Here is an 18,900-nt window from a genome sequence, read left to right as displayed (position 1 = left end):
ACACTATTCCCTTTTCTAATGAATTTTTATATATCGGTAATAGTGCTTCTGCTATCTCTTCCCTAGCTTCTTTCTAATATGCCAGATGCAATTCTTCCGAACCAGGGGTTTTATCCTCTCTTAAGTTTGATTAATTTATCAATTATCTCCCCCCCTTTCTATCTTAAATACCTTTATATCTTTTTTGATCTCTTCTAATGTCATGCCTACCAAGTTGGTCTCCTTGGTAAATACTGAGGCAAAGTAATTATTTAATATTTCTGCCATTTCGCTGTCATTTCCTGAGAGTTTATCGTGTGTATCCCTTAGTGGCCCTATCCCTATCCTGATTTTTCCTTTTATTATTTGTCTGTAGAATACTTTACTATTTCTGTTTATATTCCTTGATAATTTAATTTTGTAATTTCTCTTTTCCTTCCTAGTTGTTTTTTTTTAAACAAGACTTCTTTCCTAACCTTTTCGTATTCCCTTCTGTCATCCTTTCATTTGTTGCCTATGTACTTACTGTATGCCTTTTTCTTTATTTTCAATTTTGCCCTTATTTCTTTATTCATCCATGGTGTATCATTACTGGTTTGTTCTTGCTTTTTAGTGGGACATATTTCTCCAGGACTCTATTGATCACCATTTTAAATGTTTCCCACTGCTGTTCTATTTCTTTGTTTATCAGTAATTTTTTTGAGTTTGTTTTCCCTAGTTTCATTCTCATCTCCTGACAATCAGTTTTTTTTCCAATTTATTACTTTGGTCTTTGTCTTACTTATATCCTTCTTAATCTTTATCTTAAACTTTACTATGTTGTGATCGCTATTGCCAGATGTTCCCCAACACTCACTTCTCTTATCTGTTCTGGTTCATTATCCATTACTAGATCCAGCAATGCTTTATCTCTGGTTGGGTTTTTACATACAGGGTAAGAAAGGAGTCCTGCACACATTGTAAAAACTCCATTCCCTGTCGCCCTTTACCTACCACTTTTTGCCAGTTTATTTGGGGATAGTTAAAATCGCCCATGATTATTATTCTATGTCCTTTACTCATTTCATGAATTTGCTTATATATTTCTTCCTCCACCTCCTTTCCACTATTAGTATACCCCTATTAGCGCGATCGATCCCTTCTTATCTTTTATTTCAATACATATGGATTCTGTTTCTATCCTTCTGTTAGTTATGTCCCTTTTTTCTATTGCCATTATTATCTCTAATTAGTACAGCTACTCCCTCCCCCCCTTCTTCCTTCCCTATTTTTTCTGATTATGTTATAACCTTCAAAATTTAATTTCCAGTCCTGTTTTTTGTGTAGCCATGTTTCAGTTATTCCTACTACATCTGGTTCTTTGCTACAGATTATTGTCTCCAGCTCCCCTGTCTTATTTTGGACCTAGCCACCCACAAAGTATAGGCACAGGGACTGAACACAAAATGTCCCTGTACGCTGACAACAAAAACAAACCCAACTACCTCACTCCCTAGCATCTTTCAATTTATGTGACTCTCCAGTTACAAACTCAACTACTTTAAAGTAGAGAGCATATCCCTCATGTAGGACATCCCTACACAATATGGGCATCCTACCCCTTTGCACAGTCACAGTGGTATACATGTTACACCGAAACTTGCCACCTTATTCAAAAGGAACTATCCTCTCCCACCCACTCCTTGCTTAATTCCTAACCCGCAAATACATGACCTAAAAAGATGACAGAGCCTACCCACTTCACTACTGGGACAGATGGATACAATAATGATGAATATTCTCCCCTGCCTCCTCTAACTATTTCAGATGCTGCCTATCAAGGTACCAGCCCAATAATTCTTTGGCCTGGACAGCTGCAGTTTCAAGTTCTTCGTCAAGCAGGAGACCTCAAAAACAGCTCAAACACCCCCAATTCCCAAAACATGAGGGAGAGATTTGGTATCCCAACTTTCAGACATTACTACTGGAAAGCCTAAGATCCAATTGATTGTGGCTCGATCTCCAGCCTGTCAGCAATATCCATGGTTGGGAATGGGAAACCAGGACCTTTCCACTAACCTCCCTCTACAGTTTGCTTTTCATACACGCTCACGAGATCAGTAGGGAGCCAGAACAACCCTTAATCATTACAACCCCATAAGCTTGGAGGGAGGTCTGGAACTCCCTGAAGATCCCACTGGGTCTAATGACCCTATCCCCAACCTGGTGCAACAAGAAATTCCTAGGAGAACTGCCCTCATGCAAATTCAGAGCCTGGCATGAGAAAGGGATCATGAGATTAGGCCAGCTCCTCCACGTAGGTCAGATTATGCTCATCCACCAATTAGCTGACATATTTCACCTCTCCAAGGATGACCAATATTGCCATATCAGTGCACTCCTCCCACAAACACCCCCTTAATTGAGTGACTATTGACAATGATACAGCAGCTCATCCGTGTGTCCGACCGTTCTCTCAATTTCAGCAGTCGCTGCCGGCAAAGGAGTAGTCAATAAATGTATCCAATTAAAAGACTGTATGCATAGTACTGGAGAAAATTTGACTTTTTCACTGTCCGTTTGATGTTTAAATTTATCAGTGGGCTAAACTGAAGCATATTTTATAAAACTGAAAGCTGATACAAAAAAAAACATTTTAATAAGCTAAATTGCTGCAGCCTCGTTTCATGGTAAAACTTTTAATTTCTAGTAATCTCAAACCTTCAACATTTCAACCTTATGTTGTGCCATTAACGTCCCATTCACACAGCGTAACTTAATTTATTTTTAAACTCTGCAATTGCAAGAATGTAGGAATGAAAAAAAAAGCCATTTAGCTCATCCAGCTTTCTTGTTGCAAAGGGGCATTGACAGATTAAGCGAGTGGGAAAAACTATGGCAGATGGAGTTCAATGTGGGAAAGTGTGAGGTCATCCACTTTGGACCAAAGAAAGATAGATCAGAGTATTTTCTAAATGGCGAGAAGCTAGGAACTGTGGATGAGCAGAGAGATTTAGGGGTCCAAGTACAGAAATCACTAAAAGCTAGTGGATAGGTACAAAAAATAATTTAAAAGGCTAATGGAATGTTGGCCTTTTTCTCAAGAGGGCTGGAATACAAAGGGGTGGAAGTTATGCTACAGCTGTACAGAGCTCTGGTTAGACCCCATCTGGAAAAGTGCACTCAGTTCTGGGCACCACACCTCAAGAAGGATATATTGGCCTTGCAGGGTGTGCAAATTCACCAGAATGATACCGGGGTTAAGAGGGTTAAATTATGAGGACTGGGCTTGTATTCCCTTGAATATAGAAGAAGATTAAGGGGTGATCTAATTGAAGTATTTAAGATGATTAAAGGATTTGATAGGGTAGATAGAGAGAAACTATTTCCTCTGGTGGGAGAGTCCAGAAATTGGGGGCATGACCTTAAAATTAGAGCTAAGCTGTTCAGGGGTGATGTCAGGAAGCACTTCTTCACACAAAGGGTAGTGGAAATCTGGAACTCTCTTCCCCAAAAAGCTGTTGAGGCTAGGTCAATTGAAAATTTCAAAAATGAGATTGGTAGATTTTTGTTAGGCAAGGGTATTAAGGGGTACGGAACTAAGGTGGGTAGATGGAGTTAAGAGACAGATCCGCCATAATCTAATTGAATGGCAGAACACAGGCTCGATGAGCTGAATGGTCTACTCCTGTTCCTATGTTTTGCCATCCTTTCAGGACACAACCTAGCTTTTAAAAACATTTCCTACCTAATACTCATCTCCCTCTACTCACTGCTGAATCAGCAATCAAAACACTTCCCTATTTAATGCTTCAACCGAGTCAAAATTTAGATCTTTTGCATAAGGCTCCTTATGATTAACCCACGGATTTTTGCAATCATGCACTTTAATTCTCACACCCTTTTTAAAAAAAAACAGAAGGCCTCTCTACATATGTATTATGGACTCTCCATTATTTTAGAAACTTGGATTATGTCCCACTAATATATATATATATTTTTTAATTCTTCCAATGAAAATCAACTTAGGTTTTTAAACCTTCCTATATAGGTCAATGATCTGGAATAATTTTTTGAAGTTATCAGAATCCTTTTCACTGTGTGTGGATCTTTTTGTTCCACACTGTGATGATACTTTTAATATTTGGTTAATTATTACAACTGTATTATGTTCTTGATTCACTTTACTCAACAATATTGGATATCATCTGGCCAGTTCCTAAATCTCTCCAGGTTTTTCTGAATCTCTTATGTTTGACCATCCTGCTTTTCCACACACCTTGGTACCATCTGCAAATTTGCTCATTCTAATTTTAATTCTTTCACGAAGATCATTTATAAATACTGAATATTGTTAACAGCAGCGGCCCTTGGACTGATCTCTGAGTTACTCAGCCAGTCATAGCTATCCAATTAGAGCCAGCCCCATTGATCATTACCCTTGGTTTCTGGTTATTTAGCCAATTTATTATCCAATTTACAACGTCCCCCTTTATCCCCAAGAGCATTCACTTTACATACAAGTTTCTTTTGAGGTACTTTGTCAAACACCTGCTGAAAATGTAAATGTATAACATCAACCACATTATCCTTATCCACCATTTCTGTTACATCCTCAAAGAATTCCAATAAATTTGTTACGTACAACCTTTCATAAACTCATGTTGGATTGGAATTATTGCCTTTTCTCTTGTTAAATGCATGGAATTGATCTACTTGTAATAGACTCCAATGTCTTTGCTGCTGCAAATATCACATTAACAGGCCTATAATTTCCAGCATCATGGTTTTGACTTTAAAAATTGGAATATTATCCAATCTTCTGGTATTGGCTATTGATTTAATAAGCTGCAAGAAAAAAAATTTCAGCCATAGCTCCCTCTACTTTGACCCTTGTTTCTTCCAGTGTTCTTAGATTTGTTCTGAGTGCTTTCCTTAAGAATATTAAGTGTTGCAGTTTTCACCATACATACACTTTTTTTCCTCTTCTAAATCATGCCAGGTTTGGTTCCCTGCCTAGCAGAAGCCCTCTCATATCTCACCCAAATAGTAATTTTTCACATGAGCCAAGGTAGTGAATGCCAGCGAGATATTTGCTATCGTAGCTAAACATGATTCTGTCTTCACTCAATGTCTGCATATGCACACTCACCAGCACAAGTTACTGAGGGTTAGTGAGGAAAAGGAATCCTCACTCATTTATCCCAGGGATCAAATTTGGAACCTTTCTGATCGATATGATCCAATACCACACCATATTTATTTCCTGAGGAATTGGGGAGCACGAGCGGGTGAGACGGAGGGCAGACGAGCGGGTGAGACGGAGGGCAGACGAGCGGGTGAGACGGAGGGCAGACGAGCGGGTGAGACGGAGGGCAGACGAGCGGGTGAGACGGAGGGCAGACGAGCGGGTGAGACGGAGGGCAGACGAGCGGGTGAGACGGAGGGCAGACGAGCGGGTGAGACGGAGGGCAGACGAGCGGGTGAGGCACTCTAGTTTTAAATAACTAATCTCAATATTCTTTACATTTAGATACATTCCATACCTCTCAAACTATTTAAAAGGGCTATCACATTTTCTATGGTAAAATCAGTTATTAAAAAAAATCTAAAATTTCCAATATGTTGTTTTCCTGTTCAGTACCACAGCTTTATTTTAAAATGGACTTCCACCATCGTTCTTTAAAGTTTTGCTTGCTACAAACATTTCCCTCAAATATTTTTATCCCCCAACCATATACTTGAAATTTCATTTTTCAATTCTCTCTTTTTAGTTTCATATTAAATCAATCTTCCTACTTCCATATATCAAGTTGAGTTTTTCATTTATGCTGCTATTTTATACTTCTCCGTTTAACCACATCACCCTAGGATTTGATTGTAATCTTCTACTTCTATACAGTGTGTATTTAATCTGTATCCTCCCTGATATATCCTTAAAAGCATTTCATTTCTTTTAGCATTTTTCACTTATTTGACCCTCATCACTCTAAAATCAGCTTTTCTGAACCTACTACATTCTTTGTTATGATTACTGGTGTTCAAGTGTGCCCTACATCTAGGTTTTCCACCATCTAAGGTTGACTTCTAGATACTGGATCATATATAGCCTTGTTTCTTTAACAATGAGGACAAGGAACAAGTCTCGGCATCAAGGCACCTTTTAAACATCAAACTGTTATGTAGGATTACAATTGTTTGAACACCTGTTTACATTTCCTTGTCTATTCCTGTTAATTTTTTTGACTAACTGTTTAAGAATTTAATCCTGATGACATGATCAGCAGTACTGCTGCAAAGTACTTACTGATTCTGACAGTGTGCTGGAGCTCACTTAACATCAGTTGATACCATCATTAACTCAGAGTGCTACGGCTTCAGATAGGTGTGTGTTTTGTTTGTGCCTGTGCGAGTGAGTGAGAGGATAAAGAGGGAGGATAAACGAGGGAGTGAGTGAGAAGGAGGATAAATGAGGGAGGATAAACGAGGGAGTGAGTGAGAAGGAGGATAAACGAGGGAGTGAGTGAGAAGGAGGATAAACGAGGGAGGATAAACGAGGGAGTGAGTGAGAAGGAGGATAAACGAGGGAGGATAAACAAGGGAGTGAGTGAGAGGATAAAGAGGGAGGATAAACGAGGGAGTGAGTGAGAAGGAGGATAAATGAGGGAGGATAAACGAGGGAGTGAGTGAGAGGATAAAGAGGGAGGATAAACGAGGGAGTGAGTGAGAAGGAAGATAAACGAGGGAGTGAGTGAGAGGGAGGATAAATGAGGTGAGAGAGAGAGAGAGGATAAACAAATGGGAGAGTGAGAGGGAGGATAAACAAGTGGAAGAGTGAGAGAGAGGATAAACGAGAGTAAGTGAGAATGTGTCTGCAGACGCATAGATTCAGTTCCTTCCCTCGATATCTTCAGCATGCACCACTGAAATATATATTTTTTTAATATTGAAATTATAGGAAAAAATTGAAAAGAATTTCCAAGTTAATTAGAATTCTTTTTAACTGGTGATTTAAAATTAATCTAAATAGTGAGACTTCCTCTTTAAAGTTGGTGAAGCACCCATTAAATACAAGAGATTGTTTCTAGAACACTTGAAAATGTTTTCCACTGGAGTAGGTGTCCAATCTTTTGGAGCACAGGGCCAAATCCATATGGCACAACCACTAAGTGGGCCACATATGACTAAAAATTGAACCCCCCCCCTGCCCCTCAGGCTAAAAATCCTAGCCTCTATGTTAAAGAAAAGCTTAGGCCCCTCCCATATGAGAAACCCAGCAATCTAGAAATATGAGTCCTACCCATAAAGATTGTACTTCACTTTTTTTTTTGCTTACAGCATGATTTGTTCTGCTGCTTTCTCTTCTATAGCCAGTCCTTGTGATCTCCCAAGTCCCCCTCCCCCAATGCATTGAATTCAAAACCCATGTCCTCCTTTGCAAATCCCTCCAAGGCCTCACTTCACCCTACCTCTAAACCTGTGTCCCAACTCACACCCTCTACTCGAGAGTTTGGACTTTTGTGCAATACCCCCTTCCTCTGCTTCAATACTTCAACCATCACAGTCATGCTAAATCTCTTCCCCACCTTCAAAAGCTCCTTCAAAGCCTAACCCTTTGATCGCCTCCCCCAAATTTACACTTGTTCTATTACTTTGTGAAGCTTTGAGATGTTTCACTACATTAAAGGTGTGATATAAGTGTAAGTTGTTTAACATTAAATGGGTTAACACCATGGCTAAAATAGCAGAGAAAGGAATTGCACATGAACATGTTAATGGTCCTTACATTAGTATCCCACAATGTAATTTCAAGGCTCATGTTCTTTAGGTGCCCCATGCCACTCATTGATTAAGACAGAAAATTCATTCCCAATCCTTTGTAAATACTGTTCTGTGCCAAATTCTTTAAGAAACTTATTATATTGGCCATCCCACCCCCCCCTCCAATTTTCCCTTAGGGAAACTTCTCACTTCCGTGTATGGTCCTTACTAAAATTAGGAACTCAATATTTGGGATCATCATAGTAGAAAAATCCTTACCCTGCTACATTGTGGCACCGCCAACAGTATAAAATACTCTGGTATATAAACTGTGACAAAATAGATCAGAAAACATCTATCCATTAACTCTTCATCCTTCCAGCATAGGAAATTGAAATAAAATGTAGGTGCTTACATTTTTTAATGGTCGAATTGCCGGTACTTCCTTAATATTTTCAGGACCAGGCCAAAGCAAAGAATCCATGTACTCTAATCCACTGGGATCCATGTACTTAGATTGGCTGGCTTCCAGATCATTTAACAAGATGTTGTGCAGTTTCTGATACTGTGGCCTTTCTTCATACTTCAGAGTTCTCACATAGGACAAATAGTTGACTATTTCACCTGCAAGACCGTTCAAGGATACAAATTAGACAAACATCTAGCAACTAAACTTAATGTCTGATTACATGATTCCATGTAATAATTAAGACTATCCTTTTATTCTAATGGTGAATTTTACTGGCACAGCAATATGTTTTCTAACACATGAATTTACATCATTTGGTCATTATCATCTAGAGAATTTCAGACACTGAAATGCATAAAGCAGCCTTTACATTTATACCCAAGAATAAACTAAATGCTAGTAACCTTACCATATTTAGTGATGCAATGCAAAAGGGAATCTCTATGCCTTGGACGATTAAATAAATAAGACCAGTCAGCTCGAGACTGCATCATAGCATCTGATTCAGTGCCGTAACAAAGATATTAAACATACACGTAATTGATCACAGGGGTTGAAACTAACAGGGGACAAGCCTCCTAAATCTTTGCACCTGCCTCTAATTTAGAGAAATCATGGCTCTGTTCTGCTTGTATATTCTAAATTGTGAGCAAGGGATTTACAAGTGGCCTGGACCTGATGCTGCCAAATGTCAAAGCTGAAAATCCGCAGCATCGTAAATTTGAAAATTAGAACACGTGGAAAAAAAAATCTTTAAAAAAAAATCATACAGCATAGAAACATCACAGTGCTTTTAACCCAATGCAGCCGTGAATTTGTTTTCTTTTAGAAAAATATCTGTACAGCTTGTCTTTATCAGAAATTAAGGTGCTTTTTTAAAAATCAATTTATTTTGCAACAGTTTCTCCATTTTTTCGATTGGCTTGGTCCTGTACAGTAAGTGCTTGCAAGTAAAACTTTCTGCTGACCACAGCAAGTGCTTTCAGAAAACCATTTTATTAGATACCAAAACATTCAGTGTTGCTTATATCACGACCACAGCCTCTTGTTTCAGCCGTGTACCTTTTCTCTGTCTCTGCCATTGTGGGAATTTCTCAGCCGGACACACACACAAAAAAAAACTGATCATAATGGTAAGTGACCTTTCAGCTCACTGTGATTATAATTAAAATAGAGTTGCTCCTTAACAATAATATAGCAATATCATCATCTTGTGCGGGCATAACTGGCCCTGAGGTACTCATTACTAGACCAAGTGAAGCAAGGGATGGTAATGAGCACCTCAGGGCCAGTAATGACCATAATCCTTGAACAAAATTATGTTATCACTATTATCAATCTATGTGGCCTTATTCTGTCTTCTATACTTGTAACAATGCTATTTTTCATAATTTTTGTATTCCAAAGGCACTTACTTACAATTTTTAGCACTTCAATAATGCAGGTTATAACTTTTCAGCACTCCAAAGAGTGCATCACTGGTGTTGCTCATAGATTGGTCAACATATAGACCTTCAAATGTTTAAATTCTTTTACAGCATATTATACAAATATAAAGTACATAAGAGCTGTTGGATTAGCTGCAGTTAGATTCTACAACTGGAATTTTTTTTTCAGTTCACCCCTTGACCACATCTTATGGCCACACAAATTAATAAAACATAGATTACCCTACAATACATCTAATGGGATTCACAAACATTTTTACAAAGCACTTGAGAAGCTGGACTATTTACTTTGGCAGGCTCTTCTTCATTTCACACACCAATATTTAAATTGGTTCCTGTAAAACAACAAGGTGACCACCTACTTTGGTGTCTTGTGGAAAGGAGATTGTAGAGTGCAACCTTGGTCCATGTTTGGTGGGACCGCTAGGTGTAGACGTCGACCCCAACAATAGTGTTCTATGAGCTTATGAGCCCCTCATGATAAATGAAAGGACGATTGTGAGGAAAGGAAGCTACAAGGATCTGTATATTGAATAAAGAGCAGTCCTGGCAGTGGCTCTCTCCTTGAAGGCCATACTTGCCATGATTTGAATATTTTAAATGTGCTTTTTAAATGAAGGAAATAAGGTTCCAAATAGTCCCCAAAAATACCATTCCTACCAAAGGGAAGTTGCAACAGCTGTTAGTGTGACTCCCCAAGATTTGACAGCAAGCATAAATCAATCTAGCTTTTATGGAGCACAATCCTGACTGCCATGTCCTGGAATCATGGAGGGTAGCCTGCTTTTGGTTCCAGAGAGGGCTAACATTAAGCTTAACTACTATTTGGGTTAACAATGTGCATTAGTGCACAAATCCTGCTCAATGGGCCTGATGAGAAGTCACACAGATCTCTGGAAAACATGCACCAAATAATAGCAGATGACCCATGCCTGGGCATTTGGGGTTAGCGATCACCTCAGGCGGATTTCACCAACCAGGTCAACACCTGAAAGATTACTGTAGAGTCCGTGGAAGTCTTATTATATAAGGTTTCTGTTGAATCAAAGGATATTTTAGAGGTCTTGTCCACCTGGAGAACGAGTCCTGGTAACTTGCACATTCTCTATACAGCTACATTCAAAACTCAGAAAAAGATCGGCAAAATGAATCTTGAAAAATTGTTAGACTGAGTTCTTTCAGAAATTCGATAGAAGGGCTCAATTTTAGAGCCAGTGTCTGGAGCCGACACCTCTAAAGCTTGGACACTCACATATTAAAGCTTCATCCTAGAAATCTGCCACCAGATCTTTACAACTCTTTTAACTTTTCAGTTGGACACGGTAAGTCCAGGCAAATCTCTCAGTGACTTTTACCATCATGGGCTCCTCTCCCACAGAAGAAAGCATTGATCTAATGGATTCACCCAGATTATAAACAGATATGCCCAGTGAGTCAATTTGGTCTTGGTGGGATCTGTCCCTTTTCTGGACGAGATCTGATATGGGAGCTGGGGACACCTCTGAGCCTAAATATTTTTGGGTGAGGATAGCGCTGAACAAATTCAGCAATAGGATGTTTGAGTATGCAAGGAAGCTAGCAGGTGAAGGGTTAGTGAAGCTCTCTCCATTCTCCCCTCATCATCCTATGTTCTTGGCCTACAGGTTTCCTAGAGCTGAGGGGGACCATTGACTCGCAGAGTAGAAGGCTTGGAATGTGCCATCTTGCATGCTTCGCAAATTTTCCTCAGGAGTGGGGGCCTATACTGCCACGAGAAAGACATTTACATCTACTGGTATATCATGTTTCAGCTGGTCCTGTGGGAATCTGGTCAGCTGGTGGATGTCAGGCTCAGCACATGATCTTGACTGACACAGGAAGGCACCAAAGTCTCATTATTGTCAAGGAATCATCAACGCGATTGGTATTGGTAGGTATCTAACATCCATCATTGCTGACAAAGCAACAGTGACATGCAGCACTGGTCTAAGACTAGTTCTAACTTGGGACCGGTGTCAGCAAGAGTTAACTTAAGACCACTTCCTGGCAATACCAGTTTTGGTGGCAGTACCAGGTGGTGCTGATTAGGTCTCCAAGTCCAGTCTCTTTAGTTGGTCTTTGGTACTCATGAATACCAAAGAGTTGCTGATGCCAGTAAGATGCCCATGATGAGGGATCAGCGTCAGAACTCAATTTTCTTCTGCTCTTTGTATTTTTCTGGGAAATCTTACTTTATGCAGGAGAATTGGGATGGTCTTGCAGGGACATTTTGAAAACATGAGCAGACTGTTATTGAGAATGGCTATTACAATTTTTGCAGTGCTTGAAACCCTACACAGGAATTAAGCAAACCATGTTATCCATTCAAAAATGGATTTGAAATATGAGGAAAGGAAGTTTCACTTTTTATTTTCCATTATTTCTTTCCTCTTTTGAATCACGACCTGAAGAGGGCAAGCTGAGTAGAATGTTATGAAAAACTCAACAAACTACCTAAAGAAAAAAAGCCTATACTGCCTATTTCTTGCTGTATCCAAGAACTGATGAAGTTAATAATGATAGGAGCAACAAATTCCATATTGGAGCTGAGGAAAATTGAACCCAGTGGCAGGTATAGTGTCTGCCTTAATGAGGAGCAGAAATAACAGAACACATGTTGGCACTTGTATAGATCAGGTCATTAAACTTTTTTTTGTATGCCAAGCATCTATTCCCCAGCAACCAATCAGAAGAGGACCAAATACCTTTGGTGCTTGAAGAATGCTAAATGAAGAACGTGCATTATATTTTGGCTTGCAAAGTTAGATGGTGTTTAGCTAAAGCTGAAATGTAGCAAAAACAATTAATATAATTGAGAAGCGTATGCAAGCTTGGAAAAGCTCAGCCAATGAAACCATGCAATTGCACAGGTCTGTATAGCTCACTTAGTGCTACAGAAATCTTTATTGATTCTAAACATGGACTTCCTGAGGTTAATCAGGGCTAGTCTGTTATTTGTCATTTTTTTCCAATTGTGAAAAACCATATTCTAGGAAAGAATTCTAGGTGAGAGTTCTTCTCTTACCAAGGTGTCAGTATTGGCTCAGTGGTAGCACTCTCATCTCGAAGCCAAAAGGTTGTAGCTTCAAGTCCCACTCCAGAGACACGGAATTTAGGCTGACACTACAGTGCAGTATTGAGGGAGTGCTGTACTGTCGGAGCTGGGGTCTTTCGGATGAGATGTTAAACCGAATCTGCCTTCTCGGGTAGACGTAAAAAATCCCACGGCACTATTTCAAAGAAGAGCAGGGGAGTTCTCCCCAGTGTCCTGGCCAATATTTATTCCTCAACCAACATAACTTTAAAAAAAGATTATCTGGTCATTATCACATTGCTGGTTGTGGGACCTTGCTTTGCTCAAGTTGGCTGTCGCATTTCCTACATTACAACAGTGACTACACTTCAAAAGTACTTCATTAGCTGTAAAGCGCTTGGGATGTCCTGAGGTCATTAAAGGCGCTATATAAATGCAAGTTCTTTCTTCTTTCTTTCTGGTCATTACGCAAAGTAACATTGTAAATGCAGCTGTGAACATTTCCTCTGTTCAACAATTCTAGTAAAATCAACACAATCTTTCAGAAAGAACCTGTTTATGATTTTGCTAAAGATATCAAAGAGGACATCTTTACAATTGCACTTATGATTTTGCTATACATAATGAGCAGAGGAATTCTTACCACTGATTAGTAAGTCTGCCAACGAAACCAAATAATGCAACAACTGTGGCAAAAATATCACAGCTATCTCCGTTCATAGATACCTAACAGTAATTAGAATATACACAATTTCATAACAGTTTCAAATAGTAAATCATTGTTGTCTGATGGCCAAAGTCAAAAACAACACCGTTTAAACGATGAGGTGTGTCCAAACCTGCACATTCCCCTCCAAGTCACACACCATCCTGACTTGGAAATATATCGCCGTTCCTTCATCATCGCTGGGTCAAAATCCTAGAACTCCCTTCCTAATAGCACTGTGGGAGAACCTTCACCACACGGGCTGCAGTAGTTCATGAAGGCGGCTCACCACCACCTTCTCAAGGGCAATTAGGGATGGGCAATAAATGCCGGCCTTGCCAGCGACGCCCACATCCCATGAACGAATAAAAAAAAAACCCTGAGTTAAACTAGAACAAACAGGGTGCCCTGTATTGTACTGTAAATGTGTATAATGCTGAAAAGTGGGCTCTCCCCTATGATTTCCCACACTGGAAATTCTTGATCTAACTCTGCCTGTCAGGGAGAAGCACTTCCTGTACATGAAAATACAGAATTGTAAGAATTAGTTGAACTGGTCTGCTCTTGCATATTTCCTAGGATAATATAGGGAAGGCCAAGGATTGGAAATCTGGCCATTTCCCCACATCCCTTACTCCTCTCTGCTTCGCAAATATTTATCATATGGGGTAAATTAAACATATTTAAAAATAAACATAATTGTTAATCTCGTAATAGTTTTATTTCAGCTTTTCATGACTGGTATCAGGGTTTACTTTAGGAATTTTGCAAAATACTGTCAATTTATATACAAGGAGCCTTCTGCCAAGCAAATTTCATAAGGATTAATAGCAGTTATATTGTATAAAAATCTACAGCTAACTTTTAATGAAGAAATGGAGGGGGAAAATAATGTTGCTTATTCTCTGCAGCCGTTCAAGTTAATTAAGTCATCCTTTTTACTTAAAATCTATTTAGCATGTTTACTTTTTTTTAAAAAATCAATAGAATTGCATTTCAAAATGCTAATTGTGCAACTTTCTCCACAAATAGATATATGATTTGATTTATCTGGTAATAGGTTATAAACTGAGGACAGTGGAAACCCTTTTGTTTAATGAGCGAAAGATGAGGTGGTAATTTTATTGTATGCTCCAAAGCAAACAACTCCTGTCCAAATTGGGACAGACTATTGAAGACTCTCATGTTATGGTTTCTAGAAGCGTATTTGTATGTAAACACACTTACTGCTGTCAGATCCAGAGGGAAAACACTGATGCACGGAGGTAGGAAGGTTTTCCATAAGTCTGAAATAAGAATAGCGAACACAGTATAGTAAGCCACAGGAATACTTTGACAGCAAAAAATTGCTAGCTACAAACTTTTCAGAACACTGAGAAAACAAGTCCAATTTCATATTTTAATTTCAGCCCTTTTCCTATTCATCATAAGAATCTCTCAGTACTATTCATCTTTTATTAAGGAAAAAGGCTCAAACATATTAATTTTCACCTCAACAAAAACTAAGTTATGTTTTTCTTTCTATTTCACATTAAAAATGTTTTATCAAAGTACGATCAGTAATTATCAGTATTAACAATATGAATTAATGTTAAACTTGGGAAGACTCTGCATATCACATAATATTATGATAAATAATTTAACAGCTATCCTTGGATTTGCTTATTTGTTAGTCTTGAATTAAATAATAAACTGTCACATGTACATCAGCTTAACACCACAATGTAATGGAACACTTTGGATACAGAGTTTCTATTTGCTGATTAGAATATATTATGCCTCTAATACTAAATCTAACTATTCATCTAAATGGTGGGGGGGGGGGAGGGAAAGAGTTACTTTCTATCTTTAGAAAAACAAATCTTCTTCATAGCTTTCAGAGACATTATTTTATTGCCCCCTTCATCTCCAATCCTACATTGTTTCTTTTTCTTATTTCATGTTGCATCTGTTCCTTTGCGATCTGTTTCAGACCTTCCCAGCCCACTGACTAATGCATTTACTACCCTGTGCTTTAATAGTATTCTTGGGTAGCTTTGTCAAACAATTATATTAATAACAAATTAGGTATTTCTATGCTATTTACAACAAATTTTTATTTTATTTCTTTTAAGATTCAATTCCTTTGGTTATAGTTCAAGTAATTGTTTTCAATGAGTTAACTATTATTTTAATTCAATTCATACCTTCCAAAACATTTTTATACACGAGACATTTTGAATCATTTCCAGTCCTAAATATCAAAGAAATATATGGAACATGGAATAAAACACCTCCTTTCTTTATCCCTTAGATAAACTTATTCTTAATTTGATACATTTATTTGGATGCAAAGAGGCCAAAAAATCCTGAAATTGACAATGTAAAGAACTTATTTAATGTCTAAGAGTTCTAAATAACATCACCTCAAGTATATTTACCTATGTGCATTTTAATGGTATTCTTAGAAAGTTTTGTCAAAAAAACACTACAAGTACCAAATACTTTGAAATTACTATAATATTTATGATGACAATTTGAAGTTATTACTATTATGAATGAAAACAATACTTGGACACACAAGGGGTGAAATATGATAGTCTAAAGGAACTGATGTACTTTGAAGATTTTTTTTTCAAACCATCTACAGTAAACCATAAAACAGTTAGAAGAAAACTCATACTTGATTTTGGCTTGTTGGACTGCCACAGGGTCCTTCAGGTTCTGCTCCCAGGGCAGCTTCCCACACAGCCACTGTAGCATGCAGTAGCCAAGGATTTCCAGGTCACCTCGTCTGGATGGGGCTAAGGGAATGTGATTGAGGAAGGGGAATTAAGGATGAAGGATTAAAAATCACTCAAGGAAAAAGAATAGAGAAAGCTTTCATTTAACTCCTGTTGATGAAATGTGTAAAATCCAAGCAGGCAAGTGTCTTGTTTGTTCAGCTGTATTGGAGTTGGAACGCCCAAGTTTTTGGCCGTGGTTCACAGACAGGCTGTGACTTGTGCAGTAAAAGCAGGGGTCAGTTTCCTTGCCTCCCCCCAACCTCATCCTTCCTCAGTCTGGCCTGTCACATGAACTTGATCCCTGTGGCCTCTGACATGATCCAGACAGCTCATAATCCAGCACCAACACTTTCTCAAAGAGCCAGCAGTAAAACAAAGAAATAAATGTCTGCCTCTAAATTGCTAACATATGTTCCAGGAAGTCCACAGGGTCTGAATCACCCGTATAGAGACCCCGCGCACAGACTAAACAGTGATAGCCTTTCCTTTACTACACAAGTGTAAAACGTTTGAGGCAATGGCAAAACTGCCATCTAGTGTAGAGTAGCAATGGCAAAATTTAGCACATAAGGTGATTTGTTAAATTTGGCAGTACTCTTTCTAAATAAATAAAATGTGCATTAGTCATTGTTGAATGCAAGCATTATTCATACGAAGTGAATCCAAAATACCAAATGATATGTTTGTACAACATTTAATTTTACAAAGCACTAATCACTACTGAAGACTTGCAGAGGCTCAATTTTTAAATCACATATCCTTAACCTAACTACGAATCTAACAACAGACCAAAGCAGGCTTCTGCAATCTAACACTAAACATGCAATCCCTTGGGAAGTTTATTATCTGTTCTTATGATCTGGCTTGGATACAATAGTGTCCAGACACAGAACTTGGCTCCTACATTATAACCAATTTATGTTGAATTGCAACTCCATTTTGTAAAAATTTCACAGGCTATAAATCTCCTATTAACTTAGTGGAATGATGTGATTTACACATCTTCTCCCTAACCCCTTACTTTAAATTACTGTTATTCCAGATCCATTCAGTCAAAACCAAACTCACATTTCTCCACAAAACTAAACGTATCTAACTTTGTCTTAAGTATAGGATGGCAGTTCATTCTTGAATCCCAATTTTTTGATAGCTGATGGTTTTGATTTAAATGTACTTTTCATTGAGGCACATCTTAATATGACCTCCCCCCAAATGATCACCTTGAAAGGATACTGCATGTCAACTGGCTCCAGAAACTACTGAAATACTGGAAAAACATATCATATTACTATGATAACCTGACCCAACACTTGCATCATTTATCCTCAATCAAATCTATTATCTTGACACACTAATCCAACAATGAATCAATTAAGTACTACTGATCATCTTTTTTTTAAAAAAATTTGGCCGTGGCACAGTGGTAGCACTCTTGCCTCCGAGTCAGAGGTTGTAGATTCAAGTCCCACACCAGAGATGTGAGCACATAATCTAGGATGACATCTCAGTGCAGTACTGAGGGAGTGGTGCACTGTCGGTGGTGCCATTTTTTAGATGAGAAGTCAAACCGAGGCTCTCTCTACCCTCTCAGGTGGACGTAAAAGAGCCCACGGCACTATTTGAAGAGGAGCAGGGGAGTTCTCCCACTGTCCGGGTCAACATTTATCCCTCAACCAATGTCTAAAACAGATGATCTAGTCAATTATTTCATTGCTGTTTGTGGGAGCTTGCTGTGTGCAAATTGGCTGCCATGTTTCCTACATTACAACAGTGACTACACTTCAAAAAGTACTTAATTGGCTGTAAAATGCTTTAGGTTGTCCTGGGATCATGAAAGACACGATAATAAATGCAAGTCTTTCTTTCTGAATAACTAACCAACAGACCACTTGTTTTTTGAATGTAAACCATGAGGTCTGAGTTGTTTGTACTTATACTTCCAACGCCCCTTTGCATTCCATTCCAAGACAGGTTACGTCAATGATTTCCTTTGTTCTGGTGGAAAATGATGCAGAAATGAACAGCACCTTTCCTTCCTCTACTTGCATGATTCACTAATGTGCCCTCACGTGCTCTTTCCTGTGACTGTTACAACGTCCCTTAGATATGAGGTTGATGCCCTCTCCATTATTTCAGCGAGTGGAAGTGTAAAAATAAAGAGTTTCAAAATCAGTCTACTTAACTACAGCATGCTTTTTTTTTTGCCAGCCTTATTATTTTTGTCTACACATGTACAAGCAAATGAAAAATAAATTAATTCAGACCATATGACCTTTATTCCCCCAAAAGTTCTTTTATTGTTTTGTACAGGAATTTATACACACTCTGGTCATGGCTTGATACAGAGTACGTGCTATATTAGACTACACAGTACTTCCAGGTACAGACACTAAAGATCATATACAGAGATCTGGTTCTGGGGGTGCTTTGTTACAGGGCCGGCGTATGTCCTAGTCCTGGGGGCGGGGGGGGGGGGTGCAGGGAGGAAGGAATATTATTAGATATTGCATTGAAGTGGAAGTGGCAGGTGCCATTATGGGTTGGATGAGGCACTAGGGTCTGTCTCTTCAGTCAGGGTCACTTCGCCTTTGGAGGCTTGGAATTGAATAAATTAAAAATTCACTTGAGTAAAAAGCTCTGTATAAAACAAAAATGGCTGTGGAAAGAATTCCTTGAATTGACAAGCAACGTAAATACATCAAATCCCAATGGATCTCCACACAAGGTATCTAAGGTGACAC

At 38.6% G+C, this 18,900-nt stretch overlaps 1 protein-coding gene across 4 annotated transcripts in view; it reads right to left on the bottom strand.

The window, feature by feature from the left end:
- The window catches only part of LOC137324585 (serine/threonine-protein kinase VRK1-like), an 87,869-nt gene that overhangs the window by 30,092 nt on the left and 38,877 nt on the right, over positions 1 to 18,900 (bottom strand). For all 4 annotated transcript variants that reach the window (XM_067989038.1, XM_067989035.1, XM_067989036.1 and 1 more), the window contains exons 9-11: positions 16,057 to 16,177; positions 14,622 to 14,680; positions 8,135 to 8,343 (exon numbers count right to left, since the gene is read on the bottom strand). In XM_067989038.1, coding sequence (XP_067845139.1) covers positions 8,135 to 8,343; positions 14,622 to 14,680; positions 16,057 to 16,177 — 389 coding nt within the window. The remainder of the gene's footprint in view (positions 1 to 8,134; positions 8,344 to 14,621; positions 14,681 to 16,056; positions 16,178 to 18,900) is intronic.

Source organism: Heptranchias perlo, chromosome 8 (assembly GCF_035084215.1).
Source record: "Heptranchias perlo isolate sHepPer1 chromosome 8, sHepPer1.hap1, whole genome shotgun sequence".
In the NCBI taxonomy this organism is placed as follows: Eukaryota; Metazoa; Chordata; class Chondrichthyes; order Hexanchiformes; family Hexanchidae; genus Heptranchias; species Heptranchias perlo.
The sequence above is the reverse complement of the archived record's forward strand: the minus strand, read 5'-3'. Positions and strand labels throughout refer to the sequence as shown.